The sequence below is a fragment of the Moschus berezovskii genome, chromosome 15 (genome assembly GCF_049115385.1).
Source record: "Moschus berezovskii isolate FMDL1 chromosome 15, NW_MosBer_1.0, whole genome shotgun sequence".
Lineage (NCBI taxonomy): Eukaryota > Metazoa > Chordata > Mammalia > Artiodactyla > Moschidae > Moschus > Moschus berezovskii.
In genome coordinates this window covers 65,121,875-65,138,529 of record NC_142474.1, presented here as the reverse complement: position 1 = coordinate 65,138,529, position 16,655 = coordinate 65,121,875, and the positions used below count along the sequence as shown (strand labels likewise).

At 37.2% G+C, this 16,655-nt stretch overlaps 1 protein-coding gene across 1 annotated transcript in view; it reads right to left on the bottom strand.

The window, feature by feature from the left end:
* The window catches only part of CCDC7 (coiled-coil domain containing 7), a 279,639-nt gene that overhangs the window by 15,464 nt on the left and 247,520 nt on the right, over window positions 1-16,655 (bottom strand). Inside the window, exons 35-38 of the mRNA XM_088844150.1 lie at window positions 15,427-15,510; window positions 11,292-11,375; window positions 8,125-8,247; window positions 6,625-6,738 (exon numbers count right to left, since the gene is read on the bottom strand). Coding sequence (XP_088700276.1) covers window positions 6,625-6,738; window positions 8,125-8,247; window positions 11,292-11,375; window positions 15,427-15,510 — 405 coding nt within the window. The remainder of the gene's footprint in view (window positions 1-6,624; window positions 6,739-8,124; window positions 8,248-11,291; window positions 11,376-15,426; window positions 15,511-16,655) is intronic.

Genomic DNA, 16,655 nt, shown 5'->3' with positions numbered 1-16,655 from the left:
GTTAGATATAATGGTCATCTGAGTTAAATTCACCCATTCCAGTCCATTTTAGCTCACTGATTTCTAAAATGTTGACATTGACTCTTGCCATTTCTTGTTTGACCAGTTCCCATTTGCCTTGATTCATGGTTCTAACATTCCAGGTTCCTGTGCAATATTGCTCTTTACAGCATCTAACTTTACTTCTATCACCAATCACATCCACAACTGCATGTTGTTTTTGCTTTGGCTCCATCTCTTCATTCTTTCTGGAGTTATTTCTCTACTGATCTCCAGTAGCATACTGGGCACCTGCCGACCTGGGGAGTTCATCTTTCAGTGTCCTAACTTTTTGCCTTTTCATACTGTTCATTGGGTTCTCAAGACAAGAAATGGTTTGCCATTCCTTTCTCCAGTGGACCATGTTTTGTCAGAACTCTCCACCATGACCCGTCCATCTTGGGTAGTCCTACACGTCGTGGCTCATAGTTTCATTGAGTAAGACAAGGCTGTGGTCCATGTGATCAGATTGGTTAGTTCTCTGTGATTATGTTTTTCAGTCTGTCTGCCCTCTGATGGAGAATGATAAGAGGCTTACGGAAACTTCCTGATGGGAGAGACTGACTGAGGGGGAAACTAAAGGGAATACTTCAAGCTGAAACAAAATGACAACAGAAGGCAACTCAAATCTACATGAAGAAATTAAAAAGTAACTTAAAGGTAATTATATAGGTAAATATAAATGACAATATACATTTCTACCTCTTCTTCAATTAGCTGATTAAAAGACTACATCATAAAATTGTATTGCTGCACATATAAAATAAAACTTAATTTTATTTCTATATAAGTATACAGAATAATCCAAAAACTTAATTAAGGGAACAATTTTATTTTTGAAAGCATCAAAAATAATAAAATAGTAATAAATTCATCAGAGGGGAATAGCTCATAGTAAATGTTAAAAAACATTGCTGAAGGAAATTAAAGAAATATAAATAAATAAATTCAGTGTCAACAGATAAGCTAAATAGTATTCCACTGTGTGTGTTTGTGTATATATATATATGAACATTGTAAAACTGAAAAAGGAGTACGTTAAGGCTATATATTGTCTCCCTGCTTATTTAACTCATATGAAGAGTACATCATGTGACTGCTGGGCTGCATGACTCACAAGCTGGAATCAAGACCGCTGGGAAAAATATCAACAACCTTGGATATGCAGATGATATCACTCTAATGGCAAAAATTAAAGAGGAACTAAAGAGCCTCTTGATGAAAGTGGAAGAGAAGAGTGAAAGAGCTGGCTTAAAATTCAACATTCATAAAACAACAATCATGGCATCAAGTCTCATCACTTCATGGCAAATAGATGGGGAAAAAGTAGAAACAATGACAGATTTTATTTTCTTGGATTTCAGAAGTGCTGCACTCAGTAAGCCAGTAAATTTGGAAAACTCAGCAGTGGCCACAGGACTGGAAAAGGTCAGTTTTCATTCCAATTCCCAAGATGGGCAATTGCAAAGAATGTTCAAACTACCACACAACTGCACTCATTTCATATGCTCGCCAAGGCAATGCTCTAAATCCTTCAAGCTAGTCTTCAACAGTACATGAATTGAGAACTTCCAGATATACAAGTTGGATTTAGAAAAGGCAGAGGAACCAGTGATCAAATTACCAACATCTGCTGGATCATAGAAAAAGCAAGAGAAATCCAGAAAAACATCTACTTCTGCTTCCTTGACTATGCTAAAGCCTTTGACTGTGTGGATTCGAACAAACTGTGAAAAATTCTTAAAGAGGTGGGAATACCAGACCACCTTACCTGCCTCCTGAGAAACCTGTATGCAGGTCAAGAAGCAACAGAACAGGACATGGAACAACAGACTGGTTCAAAATTGGGAAAGGAGTATGTCAAGGCTGTATGTTGCCATCCTGCTTTTTAACTTATATGCAGAGTACATCATGTGACATGCCTGGCTGGATGAATCACAAGCTGGAATCAAGACTGGCAGGAGAAATATCAACAATCTCAGATATGCAGATGACACCACCCAAATGGCAGAAAGCAAAGAGGAACTAAACAGCCTCTTGATGGGGGTGAAAGCCAGTGAAAAAGCTGGCTTAAAACTCAACGTTCAAAAAATGAAGATCATGGAATCTATTCCTATGACTTCATGGCAAATAGATGGGGAAACAATGGAAACAGTGACAGACTTTCTTTTCTTGGGCTCCAAAATCATTGCAGATGGTGACTGCAGGTATGAAATTAAGTCGCTTGCTCCTTGGAAGAAAACCTATGACAAAACTAAACAGTGTATTAAAAAGCAGACACATAACTTTGCCTATAAAGGTCCATATAGTCAAACTACGGGTGTTCCAGCAGTCATGTACAGATGTGAGAGATGAACCATGAAAAGGCTGAGAGCTGAAGAATTGATGCTTTTGAACGGTGGCGCTGGAGAAGACTCCTGGGAGTTCCTTGGACTGCAAGGAGATAAAACCAGTCAATCCTAAAGGAAATCAACTCTGAATATTCACTGGAAGGACTGATACTGAAGCACCAATACTTTGGCTACCTGATTTGAAGAGCTGACTCATTGGAAAAGACCCTGATGCTGGGAAAGATTGAGGGCAGGAGAAGAAGGGGACAACAGAGGATGACATGGTTGGCTGAGTCAATGGATATGAGTCTGAGCAAACTTAGGGAGATAGTGAAGGACTGAGAAGCTTGGTAGGGTGCAGTTCATAGCGTCACAAAGAGTCAGACTTAGTGACTGATCAACACATATGAAATAAAACCGTTATTTTAAATTCTTTATTGGGTAAATTACAGATCTCCATGTCTTTGGGGTTGGTTTCTGGAAGGTTATTGTCATCATTTGGTAGTATCATGTTGCCTTGTTCTTTGTGCTCCTTGGGCTTTAGTGTGCTGTCTTCACATCTGAAGCAGCAGTCCCCTCCTTCAGACTTACTATGCCTTCAGAAGTGCTTTCCATCAGCCCTGTTAGAGACCTGGAGGTTTTCTCAGACCTTGAGTGGATACACCTGCTCACATTTCTTGCTCCCTCTTGTGGCAGAATTCTTAAGTCTGTATATCATCTCTGGATTCTGCAATGCACCAGGTCCAATGCTGATAACCTCCCTTTTGTTTCTCTAAAGTGGTGCTACATCTCAAGTTTCTGGTTTCTCTCTAGTCCACAGACACTGGCCTGCTTTCAGAAAGTGCTCCATAGCTGTCCAACAAAGACTGCTCTGGCTGCCACACTCACGAGCATCCACAGGGAGTTGGCTGCAGAATGAGGGCATGTGGATGAGGCATGCCTGACCCCAGGGGAACTAAAGGCCAGTTGGGGGTATCTGCAGGTGAGGCTCTCCCAGAAAGTTCATAGGTGGGCTTTCTGATGGAGTTCACAGCATAGTCAGAAGGAAACCAATTCCTTTAATGCACTCCAAAAATCTTATCTGCCTCTCATATTGTCCTGTGACTTAGTGCTCTGAATGCGACAGGAGAGAAATGAGTCTTTTTGGCTGCACCCCAAACAGCTGTGGAAGCCTGGTGTTCATTCACTTGCTCTTCCTCTGACCTACCTCTCACTCCCTCACAGGATGGCTTTTGCTTGGCCCTACCTCTGCCATCTTAGGGAAGGTTGGCAAAGTCAAACTGTTCCTCTTATCCATTCTAATGCGTCCAAACTCATCTTTTGCTCCAATGGAGTGCTGGAACTGCTCCTTTAGAAATCCAGACTTCCATTAAGGCTCTCTTGTCTGTGATGACTGCAGGGTTATCCAGATTCTCCTGGACCATGGCCAAGAGGAGCTGGAACCAGTTCATAAGCAACTAAAGGGTCCATAGTCAGGATGGAGGTCTGTCTTCCTATTACCTGATGCACAGGCATCAAGTCCCTTGGTGAATGATGCTGGATCCCAGACTCCTACAATGTTACTTTTGTTCATGGATACATGACAACTTTTTATTGTTGATAAGAGGCAGATTAGGATCAGTATCCTGTGCCATCATGATGCTGATGTCACCTGTCATATATCTGCAGTACAGTCAGTTCTGCATTCCCTCCTGGGTTTATTTGTTGTATTATTTTTGGCCATGCAAATTGGCATGCAGGATCTTAGTTCCTGATCATGTATTGAACTGACACCCCCTCAATGGAAGCACGGAGTCTTAACCACAGGACTACCAGTGAAGTTCCTTGTTTCTGAATGCATATTTTATAGAGAAATTATAATTAAAATATAATCAAATGATGGAAAAGATGACCTAAATGTATGGATCACAGCTATATGCCTGTTTTTTTTCCTTACATTTTATAGGGGAGTGTCTACTGTGGTGTTAGCTGCTCAGTCGTGTCTGACTCTTTGTGATGCCAAGGACTGTAGCCTGCCAGGCTCCTCTTTACATGGAATTCTCCAAGCAAGAATACTAGAGTGGGTAGCTCTTCCCTTCTCTAGGGGCTATTCCTGACTCAGAGACCGAACTTGGGTCTCCTGCATTACAGGAGAATTCTTTACTGTCTGAGCCATCAGGAAACTTTGGAGTCTATCCTTGTCTGTGCTACTGTATTGTGTGTGTGCATTTTATGGGAAGTCACATCACAGGAGCTGCCTCTGAAAGAGATTATAGATCCTAAGACAGTGGTCTTTGGCACTGATATAAAATTTTAATGAGAATTTGTGGAATTCTTGGAAGAGCACATGTATTTTGCATGGGAGGGGGATAGGAATCATGGGTATTTGCAACCAGAAGGAGCACTGGTGGACTGGATTCAATTAACAGGCTCAACATGTTCTTGACTAACTGTATTCATGTGCTCCCACACAACTCTGATCTTGGTAATATGACTTCAGTGAATGCAAGAAAAGCAGACAAATGCAGAGAGAGACTTGAAAATTGCTTGTGCATTGACTGAGATTTGTCCCTGTGCTATGCTAAGGATCCAAGGTTACAATGTGAAGACCCCTAAGCCAACCAGATGAAAGATGAGAGACATGTAGTGAGGTCACCTCCAGTAACACTTGAGAAGCTTATTTTCTCTTAGGTTCCAAACCACTCTTTTACATTCTGTTTTGTGGTACTGGATCTGGGATTCTAAAAACTACACTTATGCTTTGCCAGGTAGCACCAAGTTAGGCTGTGCAAACAGGGCCTGCTAGAGGGAGACTTTTGGAAAAGAACCAAGGAATTTGTTTCTCCCACTTGGTTACCAATGGGCTTCCCAAGAGCTCATGTCCCTTTTCAATTCTGGTGAACATCATGCAAGCAATGTATCTTTTCCCCAGAAGCAGAAATTCTTTCTATGGCACAAATTGTTGGTATTCTTTCCAACATTAGAAGAACGAGTTTTATTAAACTTTCACCACCCGAGACACTAGCAGTACTTTGTCTTCAGAAGTACATAGGAGACATCCTGAAAAATCAGAGATACCAGCACCAGCCAAGTAATATCCTATACTGAAGTCTCTTACAGCCCTAATAGTGGAAACTTCTGAAACTGCTTTCTCCATGTTATTTTAGAATTCTTCTTACATTTTCAGTTATGTAGCTAATAATTTTATACTTAGATTTATTATTTTTGCTCTCTTTTCAAACAACTAGCATAATCTCTGTCTCCTGATGAACCCAAACCATATACCTCTATTGTCTGAAATAACAGAAAGCCAGTTGCTGGACATGCAGTGAAGCCACTGGCCACAAGCTGACCAAAGACGTATAAATTATCCCAGCTCAAACCAGTCTACATTCAGTTCAGTTCAGTTCAGTCGCTCAGTCGTGTCCGACTCTCCGCGACCCCATGAATCACCCACATGGCCAGGCCTCCCTGTCCATCACCAACTCCCGGAGTACACTCAAACTCATGTCCACAGAGTCTATGATGCCATCCAGCCATCTCATTCTCCGTCGTCCCCTTCTCCTCCCGCCCCCAACCTTTCCCAGCATCAGAGTCTTTTCCAGTGAGTCAACTCGTCGCATGAGGTGGCCAAAGTATTGCATTGCTAACTCCCAAATCGTGAACTATATAAATAGTTATGCTTTAGGCTAAATAGTTTTCTTGGTAGTTATCCAGTAAAATAACACTAACAAATGTGGGAAAAATTAAAATTAGATTGAGATATGAGAGATATGATTTAATAACTTTGGGCATAAATGGAAGAAAGCAAATAAAACCCTACTATTCTATATGGCTGAAGGTTATTCAAAGAAAAGTATATTTTTTCCTCAATTACTGGTAAAAATGTTAACAGCCGTTTAGGTAAACAATCTGAAAGTATTTTTCAATATTAAAAGCTTATAAATGCTTTAACAATATCAGTCCTAAGATACTACCCCAAAGAGATAAAAATATTCATATGCAAGAATAGATATTCATGGACACATTTAGTAGGGTGAAAAGTGTAAAAAGTCAATGACCTTCAACAGAAGAATGATTAAATAAAGAATTCTATATTATGAAATATACTGCCAGTAAAAAGGAGAAATTAAAGTTATTTCATTTTCAGGCTTGCAAGGGTTTATTTAAGATATTTCTGAAGAAAAAGTAAGATACAAAAAGAATAAAAAAGTACCACAAGAACCATTCTATGTAATTATACAATATTTTAATATCTTAATATATAAATTTTTACCTTCATCATCAAAGGGTGATAAAGTAATTATTTTTGTTTTATATTTACTTGGTGCAACGTGCCTAGCATAGACATTTTCTTGCTGTAAAAATGTATTTTTGCCTTTAAGTAAATCTATAATAAAATTTAAAAAGAAAAATTATATGAAGTCTGAACATTCATACACTACTCTCCAAACCCCATGTATTAGTCTTTTTGCATTTGTAATGTTTCCTTCCCATAGTTTAGCCACTTGTCGATGACTATTACTCTATTTTCTATAAATATTTCATCATTTTCTCTTCCTTGTCTTTATTCTGTGTTTCTTGGTAGCATCCTGCTTTTTCTTTTCTAACTTCACTGAGGTATACTTAGTATATAAAAACACTGCCCAGATGTAATGTGTACATTTTGATGAATTTTAAGATAGCCATACAACCTGTAATGCCATCATCACGATCAAGGTAAGAAACATGTCTATCACCTATAAGAGACTTCTCCTGTCTCCTTGCTTTTTTATGTGTATGTCATAAAAACACTTAGCACAAAGCACTCCTGTCTTAACAGTTTTTACATGCACAATATTTCATTGTTAACTGTAGATGTAAGATTACAGAAGATCTCTAGAATTTACTCGACTGATGCTGGAGCTGAAACTGCAATACTTTGGCCACCTCATGTGACGAGTTGACTCACTGGAAAAGACTCTGATGCTGGGAAAGGTTGGGGGCCGGAGGAGAAGGGGACGACAGAGAATGAGATGGCTGGATGGCATCATCGACTCTGTGGACATGAGTTTGAGTGAACTCCGGGAGTTGGTGATAGACAGGCGTGCTGTGATTCATGGGAGGCCTGGCGTGCTGTGATTCATGGGGTCGCAGAGAGTCGGACACGACTGAGCGACTGAACTGAACTGAACTGAATATAATAAATGTGACTTTATATCCATTGAACAACTACCCACTTCTCTCTACCCCTAGTCCCTGGAAACAACCATTTTATTCTCTGGTTCTGTGAGTTTGACTACTGATAAAATGTTAGATTAAAAATGTATTTTAAAAAGTACTGCTGAGATGGCATAAAAACATTCTCTAGAGACTAGAAAGGAATGAAAGCATTTAACTTGAGAATTTCTGCTGAAAAGGGTATGTATATTTGTATGCATGTACATTTTTTTAATAAATTTGACTGACCTACAGTAATGTGGGTAGTGGAGAGGAAGACAGGCGAGAAATTTCACAATAAAGAGTAATAAAAAAATAAAGAGGGCACAATAAAATATTTAGGATATATTCGTATAGAGCATCATTATATATTCTTTATGACTGTGTATAAAAAAAGCTGAGAAAGGAGGGATTGGGATTGTAAAATACAAAGGGAACCATTAGAATGTTGTGTGTTTTCTGTTAATTTTTTAATTTTCTGGATGTTTAAAATATTTTATAGAATAAAATTTTAAAAACATACTACAAAAGTAATCTAAATAATTAGATATCTATTTTATACTGTTATATCTTTTACCTTGATTGTCAGGTTGTGAAAAATTCATCACGTTCATTGGGAATTTACTTCCTGTGATGCGTCCAGTAAAAAACTCTGTTTGATCTTGTGCGGACATATCTTTGTTTTTAAATAAATTCATTCCTAAAGTAAAATTTAAAAAGAAAAATTTCACAAAGACACTATAACTATTTGCACACTACTCCCCATCCTTCACGCATTAGTCTTTATTTCGGCAAATGTAAATTTTTCTTTCCACATATAAGTGGCCACTTTTCTATCACTCCAATTTCTATAAACAATTTCTTCATTTTCTCTTCCTTTTTGTTGTTCTGTTTTCTTAGATAGCATCTCACTTAATTTCAAAATTTAATCCAATCATCTTTTATATTCATTTCTATATTTTCATATTCATTTCTATATTTGATCTGTATTCTCCTTTCAGTACTTTTCCCCTTAACAATTTATATTGCTCAAACTTTATTCAGGGCATTTAATTATAAACTCATAATTAATAAGTAAGTATAAAATAATTAAATTAATTTCATTCTTAAGATGCATGATATTTCAAATTGGATGTAAATGAGAGCAAATTCTTGGTGTGCCTACAGTTGTTATTCAAAATTGAGAAGGATTAATAAGCAACACTGAAGCCAATGTAATTGAAAGAACCTACATAAAAATACTCTGAATATTAAAGACATAGAAAAATGTCTTATCGTAATATACCAAACTTATCACAGCAAAACAGAAAATAAATTTAACTGCTTAGTTCCTACAATTTCAGTTTTACACTTTTAGCTTTTTCTCAGTTAAAAGTTGTCAGTAAATTATTTTTATTTGATTTTTAACAGTTTTTTTTCAGGAATAGAAGTGAGATTGTAACAAAATAAAGCATTCAAAAGCAAAGTTTCATAAATCTCACTTTAAATGTTAAATTTCAGTGAAAACATATTTTGGTGCTTTAATCTGAGGATTCAGATGTTTTCAAATTCTGGCTTTCAGCATCACTTTTGCAAAAAGTTCATTCTTTCACCAAAGAGAAATGTATCTAACCCTGTTACTCCAGGACTAAAGCTGTGTCTGTGAATTTTAAACTCAGCTAGAGAACTTCACTTACTTAGTAGAGATATAAATTTACACACAAGACTAATTATGTAGAGAAAATTGAATAAAATAACTGCTATATTCCTATTCTTATACCACTTATCAACTAGCCTTTTTGCTTTTTCAATTTCAAAGCAACACTCTTTTCTAAGCCAGCAAGAAAGTGAGTAGATTAACAGTTTGAAATACTTAAACCAAGCATATTCTAAGGTCATTAGAGCATTGAATTATAGGAATTACTTTCCAAATGTATGAGCTTACAACTAAACAATATCTAGGTAAATTTCCATTGACAGCAAATATAAGACTTTAATACTAATTATAAGATGTAATTCATGAAGATTACTGCCCATTAATATTAACATACAGTTATTGCTATCATTAGTTAAATCACAGAGAAGACATAAACCATAAACATTAGACTTGACAAATTCTTGTTCTTACCAGGGTGACTTTTATGGTGTGTCTTGATTTTACTAGTTTCTTTTTCACTTCCAACAGTATCTGTCATATATTCTTTATCAGTTGCTATAGATATAAAATAAATTTCAAAACACTTTCTAAGGTAACCATTAACACACATGTATGTGTGTCTGTGTATGTAATACTAAGCTACTTAGTACTTGTTATTACGGAAGATAATATAATATCTGAACTGCACAATCATAAAACATTAGAATTTGAAGGGCTCTTAGTAATCATATAAGCCTCATGAAACTTAGAGATGTTTTGAGATTTGATTGAGAACACCTACCAAGAAAATACAAAATTGAGCACAAGCTGAGGCCCCATAATTCCTTAATCAGTGCTTTTTCTACATGATGCCGTGTCTCACACAAACCTTAATCATCTTGGGGAGTTCAAGTTAACAATATAACTGCCAAGTTTACACTAAAAGGACACTCATCCTTTAAGAATATACCTATGAGTGGAACATGGCATTTTCCCCCTGCCCACTGGTCAAGTTACAAACCATGGTAACAGAAAGTTACTACCAGGCAGAAATTCTTTGACTCTCTTAAGAGTGCTTTATGCCATTTTTAAGGTTAGTAAGTCCAGTAGACATTAATGATGCCGAAGAATAACAAGATACTCTGTGCTCTAAGAAAAACTGCCTATCAGGTCGTCTTACAATGTATACCTTTTTGCTGGGGAGGGGCAAGTGGGTAATCTGCAGCAGTACCAGCACTGGGACTGCTCCCACTCCCTTTGAGTTTTTATGTGATTTGAAGATTTGGCAGGATTTAGTAACTACAAACTAGGTCAAAGGAGAGGAAACTGCATGAAAGTTATTAACAAAAATTCATATTGAAAAAGTGGTAAGTAGGACTGGTGACTTGGGTCAAATAATGTGTCCAATGTTTTGTGAATGGAAGGTGGTTCCAAAGAATACATACCAAAAGTTGGAAACCTATCCTGAACCTGACACCATAAGGGGGATGTTAATACATTGTTGTGATGGCTGAGAGCAGGAGAAAGTATTAAAGATCCTACAGAGGAGATAAAACTGAGGCTCTCTGGTTTTCTGCCTCCCTTAATATCAAACCAAAGATCAAGGAGCGGTGTGTCAAACACCTTTACACCAAGACAAGGGGCAACAAGTGTAAACTATGAACTATGTAACAAGACTACAGATCTCTACTTCACCTGAGACAATGAAAATATGCTTGGTATTTTAGTTATATATAGGGAATTAGTAAGCAATGAAATAACTGTCTGGTAAGTCTTTTAATCCCATTCATAAACTAGACTTTCTGCTTTTCCAAATACAAAGCAACTAGCCTGAAAATAAAAAAAAAGAGTAGCACTTGAAATGCTTTCATTAAGTATATTCCAAGCTCACTATACCACTGAAATTTTGAGGATTACTTTTTAAAAGAAGAAGTTCTGAAATTTAAAATATGTAACTAATTTTCCATTGATAATAAATGCTGGATTTCCAGCAGTTCTAACTTTAGAAGGGAATTTATGAAGATACTGTATCGTATAATAATAGCATATAGATACTATAATCAGATTCAAACTCAAACTCTGGAGAAGATAAAGAAGCCAGAATAGACTCGCAATATTCTTACTCTTACCAGGATGACTCTTGGATTGTGTCTTGATATCACTCTTTAGTATACTTCTTCCAACAGCATCTGGGAAGTACTCTGTATCAGTGTCTATAGAAATAAACAGTTTCAAAACACTTTCATAAGGTAAATATCAACATGTAGTTGTGTGAGTTTGTGTGTAATGCTCCTTTAGTTAGCATTTTATTACAGAAGAAGAATTATAATAAAATGTCTTACTTACAGAATCAAAACACCTTAGAATTGGGAGAGCCAATGGCAACCATATAAGCCTCATTATATTGTACCTTCAGTTCAGTTCAGTTCAGTCACTCAGTCGAGTCCGACTCTTTGCGACCCCATGAATCACAGCATGCCAGGCCTCCCTGTCCATCACCAACTCCCAAAGTTCACTCAAACTCGTGTCCATCGAGTCGGTGATGCCATCCAGCCATCTCATCCTCTGTTGTCCCCTTCTCCTCCTGACCCCAATCCCTCCCAGCATCAACATTCAGAAAACTAAGATCATGGCATCTGGTCCCATCACTTCATGGGAAATAGATGGGGAAACAGTGGAAACAGTGGCTGACTTTATTTTGGGGGGCTCCAAAATCACTGCGGATGGTGATTGCAGCCATGAAATTAAAAGACGCTTACTTCTTGGAAGGAAAGTTATGACCAACCTAGATAGCATATTAAAAAGCAGAGACATTACTTTGTCAACAAAGGTCCGTCTAGTTAAGGCTATGGTTTTTCCCGTGGTCATGTATGGATGTGAGAGCTGGACTGGGAAGAAAGCTGATCGCCGAAGAATTGATGCTTTTGAACTGTGGTGTTGGAGAAGACTCTTGAGAGTCCCTTGGACTGCAAGGAGATCCAACCAGTCCATTCCAAAGGAGATCAGTCCTGGGTGTTCATTGGAAGGACTGATGCTGAGGCTGAAACTCCAATATTGTACCTTAGAAATGTTTTTTAGTTTGACTAAGACCACTGAACTGAAGACCACATAGCCAAGTAGTGATAAAAGTGATCCATAGACTGCTGCTGCTGCTAAGTCACTTCAGTCGTGTCCGACTCTGTGTGACCCCATAGACGGAAGCCCACCAGGCTCCCCTGTCCCTGGGATTCTCCAGGCAAGAACACTGGAGTGAGTTGCCATTTCCTTCTCCAATGTGTGAAAGTGAAAAGTGAAAGTGAAGTCGCTCAGTCGTGTCGGACCCATAGCCACCCCACGGACTGCAGCCTACCAGGCTCCTCCATCCATGGGATTTTTCTAGGCAAGAGTACTGGAGTGGCTTGCCATTGCCTTCTCCGAATTAATATAACTTTTCTTGTGTACATTAAGACTACATTCATACGGTAAGGACTATACCTGGGGAGACCACACACAGCATTTTTTTCCTGGGCCAATTTGCCTGGGAAAAACGATGGGCATCACAGTCGCAGAACGTTACTGCGAAGCAAAGATTCTCTGACCTTGTCCTTTTCTAACGGTTATGTCAGTCACGGACAAAGGTTTGAGCAAACCGCGCGAGGCGGTGAAGGAAAGGAGAGCAGGGCACGCTGCAGTCCATGGGGTAGCAAAGAGCTGGACACAATGACAGAATAACAACAACTACAAATCAGAAGACAACAGTCGTGGAAAAGTTAACAAGGAATCTGTGGACTGGCACTTTATCCCAGATCTTGTACTTGGGGAAGAGGAAGCGGGTAATTTGCAAGAATATGAGCACTGGTATTGTACCTCTTTCCATTTGAGTCTGTGAGATTTTCATTTTCTGATGGATTCAGAAGCAATGACATAGGTTCAATGACAGAAAACATTTTATTTAAAATAATTCTATATTGCAAAATAAATAATTAGAATTGGTGACTTTGGGTCATCTATTAGGTAAAGATTTTGGTGGGCAAAATTTGGTTCTAATATAGCATATAAGTGAAGCTGGAAACTGTCATATCCAAAATTTATAAACCAGAAGTCCTGCTTTGGAGAAATGACTGAGCCCATGAATATTTCAAGTGTTTGCTATCACTAAGGCAGCACAAATTTATCACCACTGTAATCTAAACAGAGGTGAAGACCATGGGGCATCATTACTAAAACCAAAGACACATTAGATTGGGCATTTATGAAAGTCATGTGTGCTATGGCAACACATAACACATAAAACATTAGCAGACTCTAGCTGCTAATTTCTCCAACAGAAAAAAAAAAAATTAGAAGAACTGATTCATTTGATTTGAAAAATCAAAGGCTTCTTAGGTAAGCAGGGAGGCAATGGGAATAGCCTTTGAGGACAGATTGGGTTAAACACTGGAAGCATAAATGATATGTGGTAAAGAAGCCTAATTTATTCAGAGCCACAATTTTCCTTCTTCACAACATCTTCCCATTGCTTTTAAGTATTTAAAGGAAAATCCTATCCTGCTTGGAGTTTACTAAATTATTTTTTTAAAGTTTAACATACAATATGCCCATTTTACACATGTAATCAATGGTTATTAATATATTTATAGGATGTGTAACAACCACCACAGTCAATTTTAGAATCAACTTCAGAGTCATACTAATTAAATTGTAGAAAAATGCAGAAGTATGACTGACATATAGTTTTATTCCCTTATCCCCATTTTTGGGTTACTGAATTACATGTTATATGTATAAAATTAAAGACATTGTTAAAATTGTTCTTACAATTATTTCTTTATGAACCTATATAATTTTTAAAGGATCTGAAAGACAAAATTAGAGCAAGTTTAGTATGTATAGGTAGTGTTTGTTATATTAGCTACCATCTAGTGTTATTTACATAATTTTCAGCCATCTTTTCAAATATTTTTACTGCACTCTCTCTCTTCTAGTATTTCCCATTACCTTAAGTTCACTGTTTCTTTCTTCAGACTAATTCAATCTCTTCCCTTAGGCAGTATTTTAATTTCATTTATTGTATATTTCAACCACATTTGGTACTTCTACATTTTTATTTTTAGATGATAATATCTAGTAGATGAAATATTTTCATCATATCTTTGTTTTCTTAAAACAGAATTTCCTTTAATTTTTCTATTTATAATAACTATTAGGTCATCACTGTCTGCTAAATCCAACATCCAAGACTCTCACAAGCATATTTTGTTTCCTGCTTTTTCCTGTGCATGGGTCACAATTTACTATTTCCTTGCATGTCTTAATTTTTTTTTTGCTAATAACTGGACATTTTAGGGGCTTCCAGGGTGGCACTAGTGGTAAAGAACCTGCCAATGCAGGAAACGTAAGAGATGTGGGTTCGATCCCTGGGTCGGGAAGATCCCCTGGAGAAAGGCATGGCAGCCCACTCCAGTATTCTTGCCTGGAGAATCTCATGGACAGAGGAACCTGGCGGGCTACAGCTCATGCAGTTGCAAAGAGTTGGACATGACTGAAGCGACTTAGCATGGACATTTTAGATAATATATCATAGTATTTCTGGATTCTAATTTGTTTCCCTATATAAGGCTTGTTTAGTGTGTTTGCTTGCTTGTTTGCTTGTTTATTTACAGTGATTTCTCAGAAGTGTCTTTCTAACATCTCTTTTCTCCTGAGGTGTGAAGCCTCACCCATTGCTCCTCAGAGGGCACATACTCAGGCATGCACACAGTAGCCTCTTGGTGTCTGTAGTAATAGGGCTCTGTTTGAATGTCTGTTTTCCTTTTATCTCTATTTAGATGTCTTCTTTCAATATCATAGAAAACACCATAAAGAAATGTGTGTTATGCTGTTACTACAGGTCTAATAAAGAGGAAATTGATAACCACTGAGATGTTATATTCTTATCACATTCCTTAGCTATCCTTTCTGCACTTGCAAATTCAAGAGAAATGTCTACCTAAGCTGAAAACAGAAAGTGAATAGAATATAATTGGGCATGTTTTTTACCAAGTTTATTAAAGGACTGGTTTTTATGGATTACATCCTAAGTGAACGAGTTCTACCGTTAATAATATGTAGATAGTTTTACATTGATATTTAATATAAAACTAATTTAAGGAAAAAATTCTTGAAAATTTCAGCCCATGTAATACTAAAACATAGATACTGATGTTATTCATGACTCTTATTTAAATATCTCTAGAGAAGATAAGTAAACCTGAAATCTTAGATTTGTAAAATTCCTATTCTTACCAGGGAGATTCATTGATTGTGTCTTGAATTGTTCCTTTATTACACTTCTTCCAGTTTTACCTGGCAAGCCTTGTATATTAGTCCCTGTAGAAAAGAACAAATTTCAAAACACTTTACAAGGTAACTATTTACATACAAACATGTGTGTGTGTGTGCACATGTGTGTGTGTGTATGATTGACCTAATTAGTATTTGCTGTTATACAAGATGAGTTATGTTGAAATGTCTGGTTTGGAGAATCACAAAACCTTAAATTAAAACAGATGAAGCAATTATTAATATGTAATTATTATATTGAAGTTTAGATATATTTAGGATATGACCAAAATCAAACATTCAGGGAATGACACATGGATGTACCACTTTGTGCCTAACCAGTGCCTTTTCTATAATCCTTTTACCAGTATCTTTTCTTTAACCAGTGTTTAATTCTTTAACCAGTGATTTTTCTATATAATGCTCTCTTTTACACAAGCTGAAATCATTCCAGAGAATTTATGATAGAAATATAATTTCCAAGTTCATATCAAAAGTACAGTTACTCTGTAAGAATGTTCCCAATGAAGCACAACTTCACATTTTTTCCCCCATCAAGACAAGATATAAACAAGAGTCTTCTTAGTCATAGAAACTTACCATGAGTCAGAAATTCTTTGACTTACCCAGGAAAATTTTAATTTCCTTTTAGGCTACATAACTGTAAATCATGTGGGTATCACTGACTTAAACAAAAAGTGCCTCTGGGATTCCTTGGGCATATACATTTCATGTATTGCAAGGAGGAAATGGCAATGTTTGTACCAGAACCAGGACTCTGATAGGATACATTTCCATTTGAGTTTTTATGTGGTCCAAAGTTTTTGCTATAATTGACAGCAATTAACTAAGATTGGATGACATAAAAAATACATGAAAGTTAATTTAAAGATATTTACACTGAGAAAGGGATAAGGAGGATTGGGAACCTAAAGGGCATGCATGCAGTTGCATTTTGATGCTAGTGGTTTTAACAGGGCTCTGTTTGAATGCCTGTTTCCCTGGATCAAAAGGTTAGTGCATGAAAGCTGGTTCCAGTTGAGCATGTAAATGTAGTTGGAAACCCGTCATGATCCTGACACTATCCAGTAGAAGACCACTTTGAAAAAAGGGCTGAGCCGATGCATAAATGCAAAAGGTGGCACTATGATTTTGGCAGCCCAAGTGTACTACATTGCATTCTTTACAGAGAA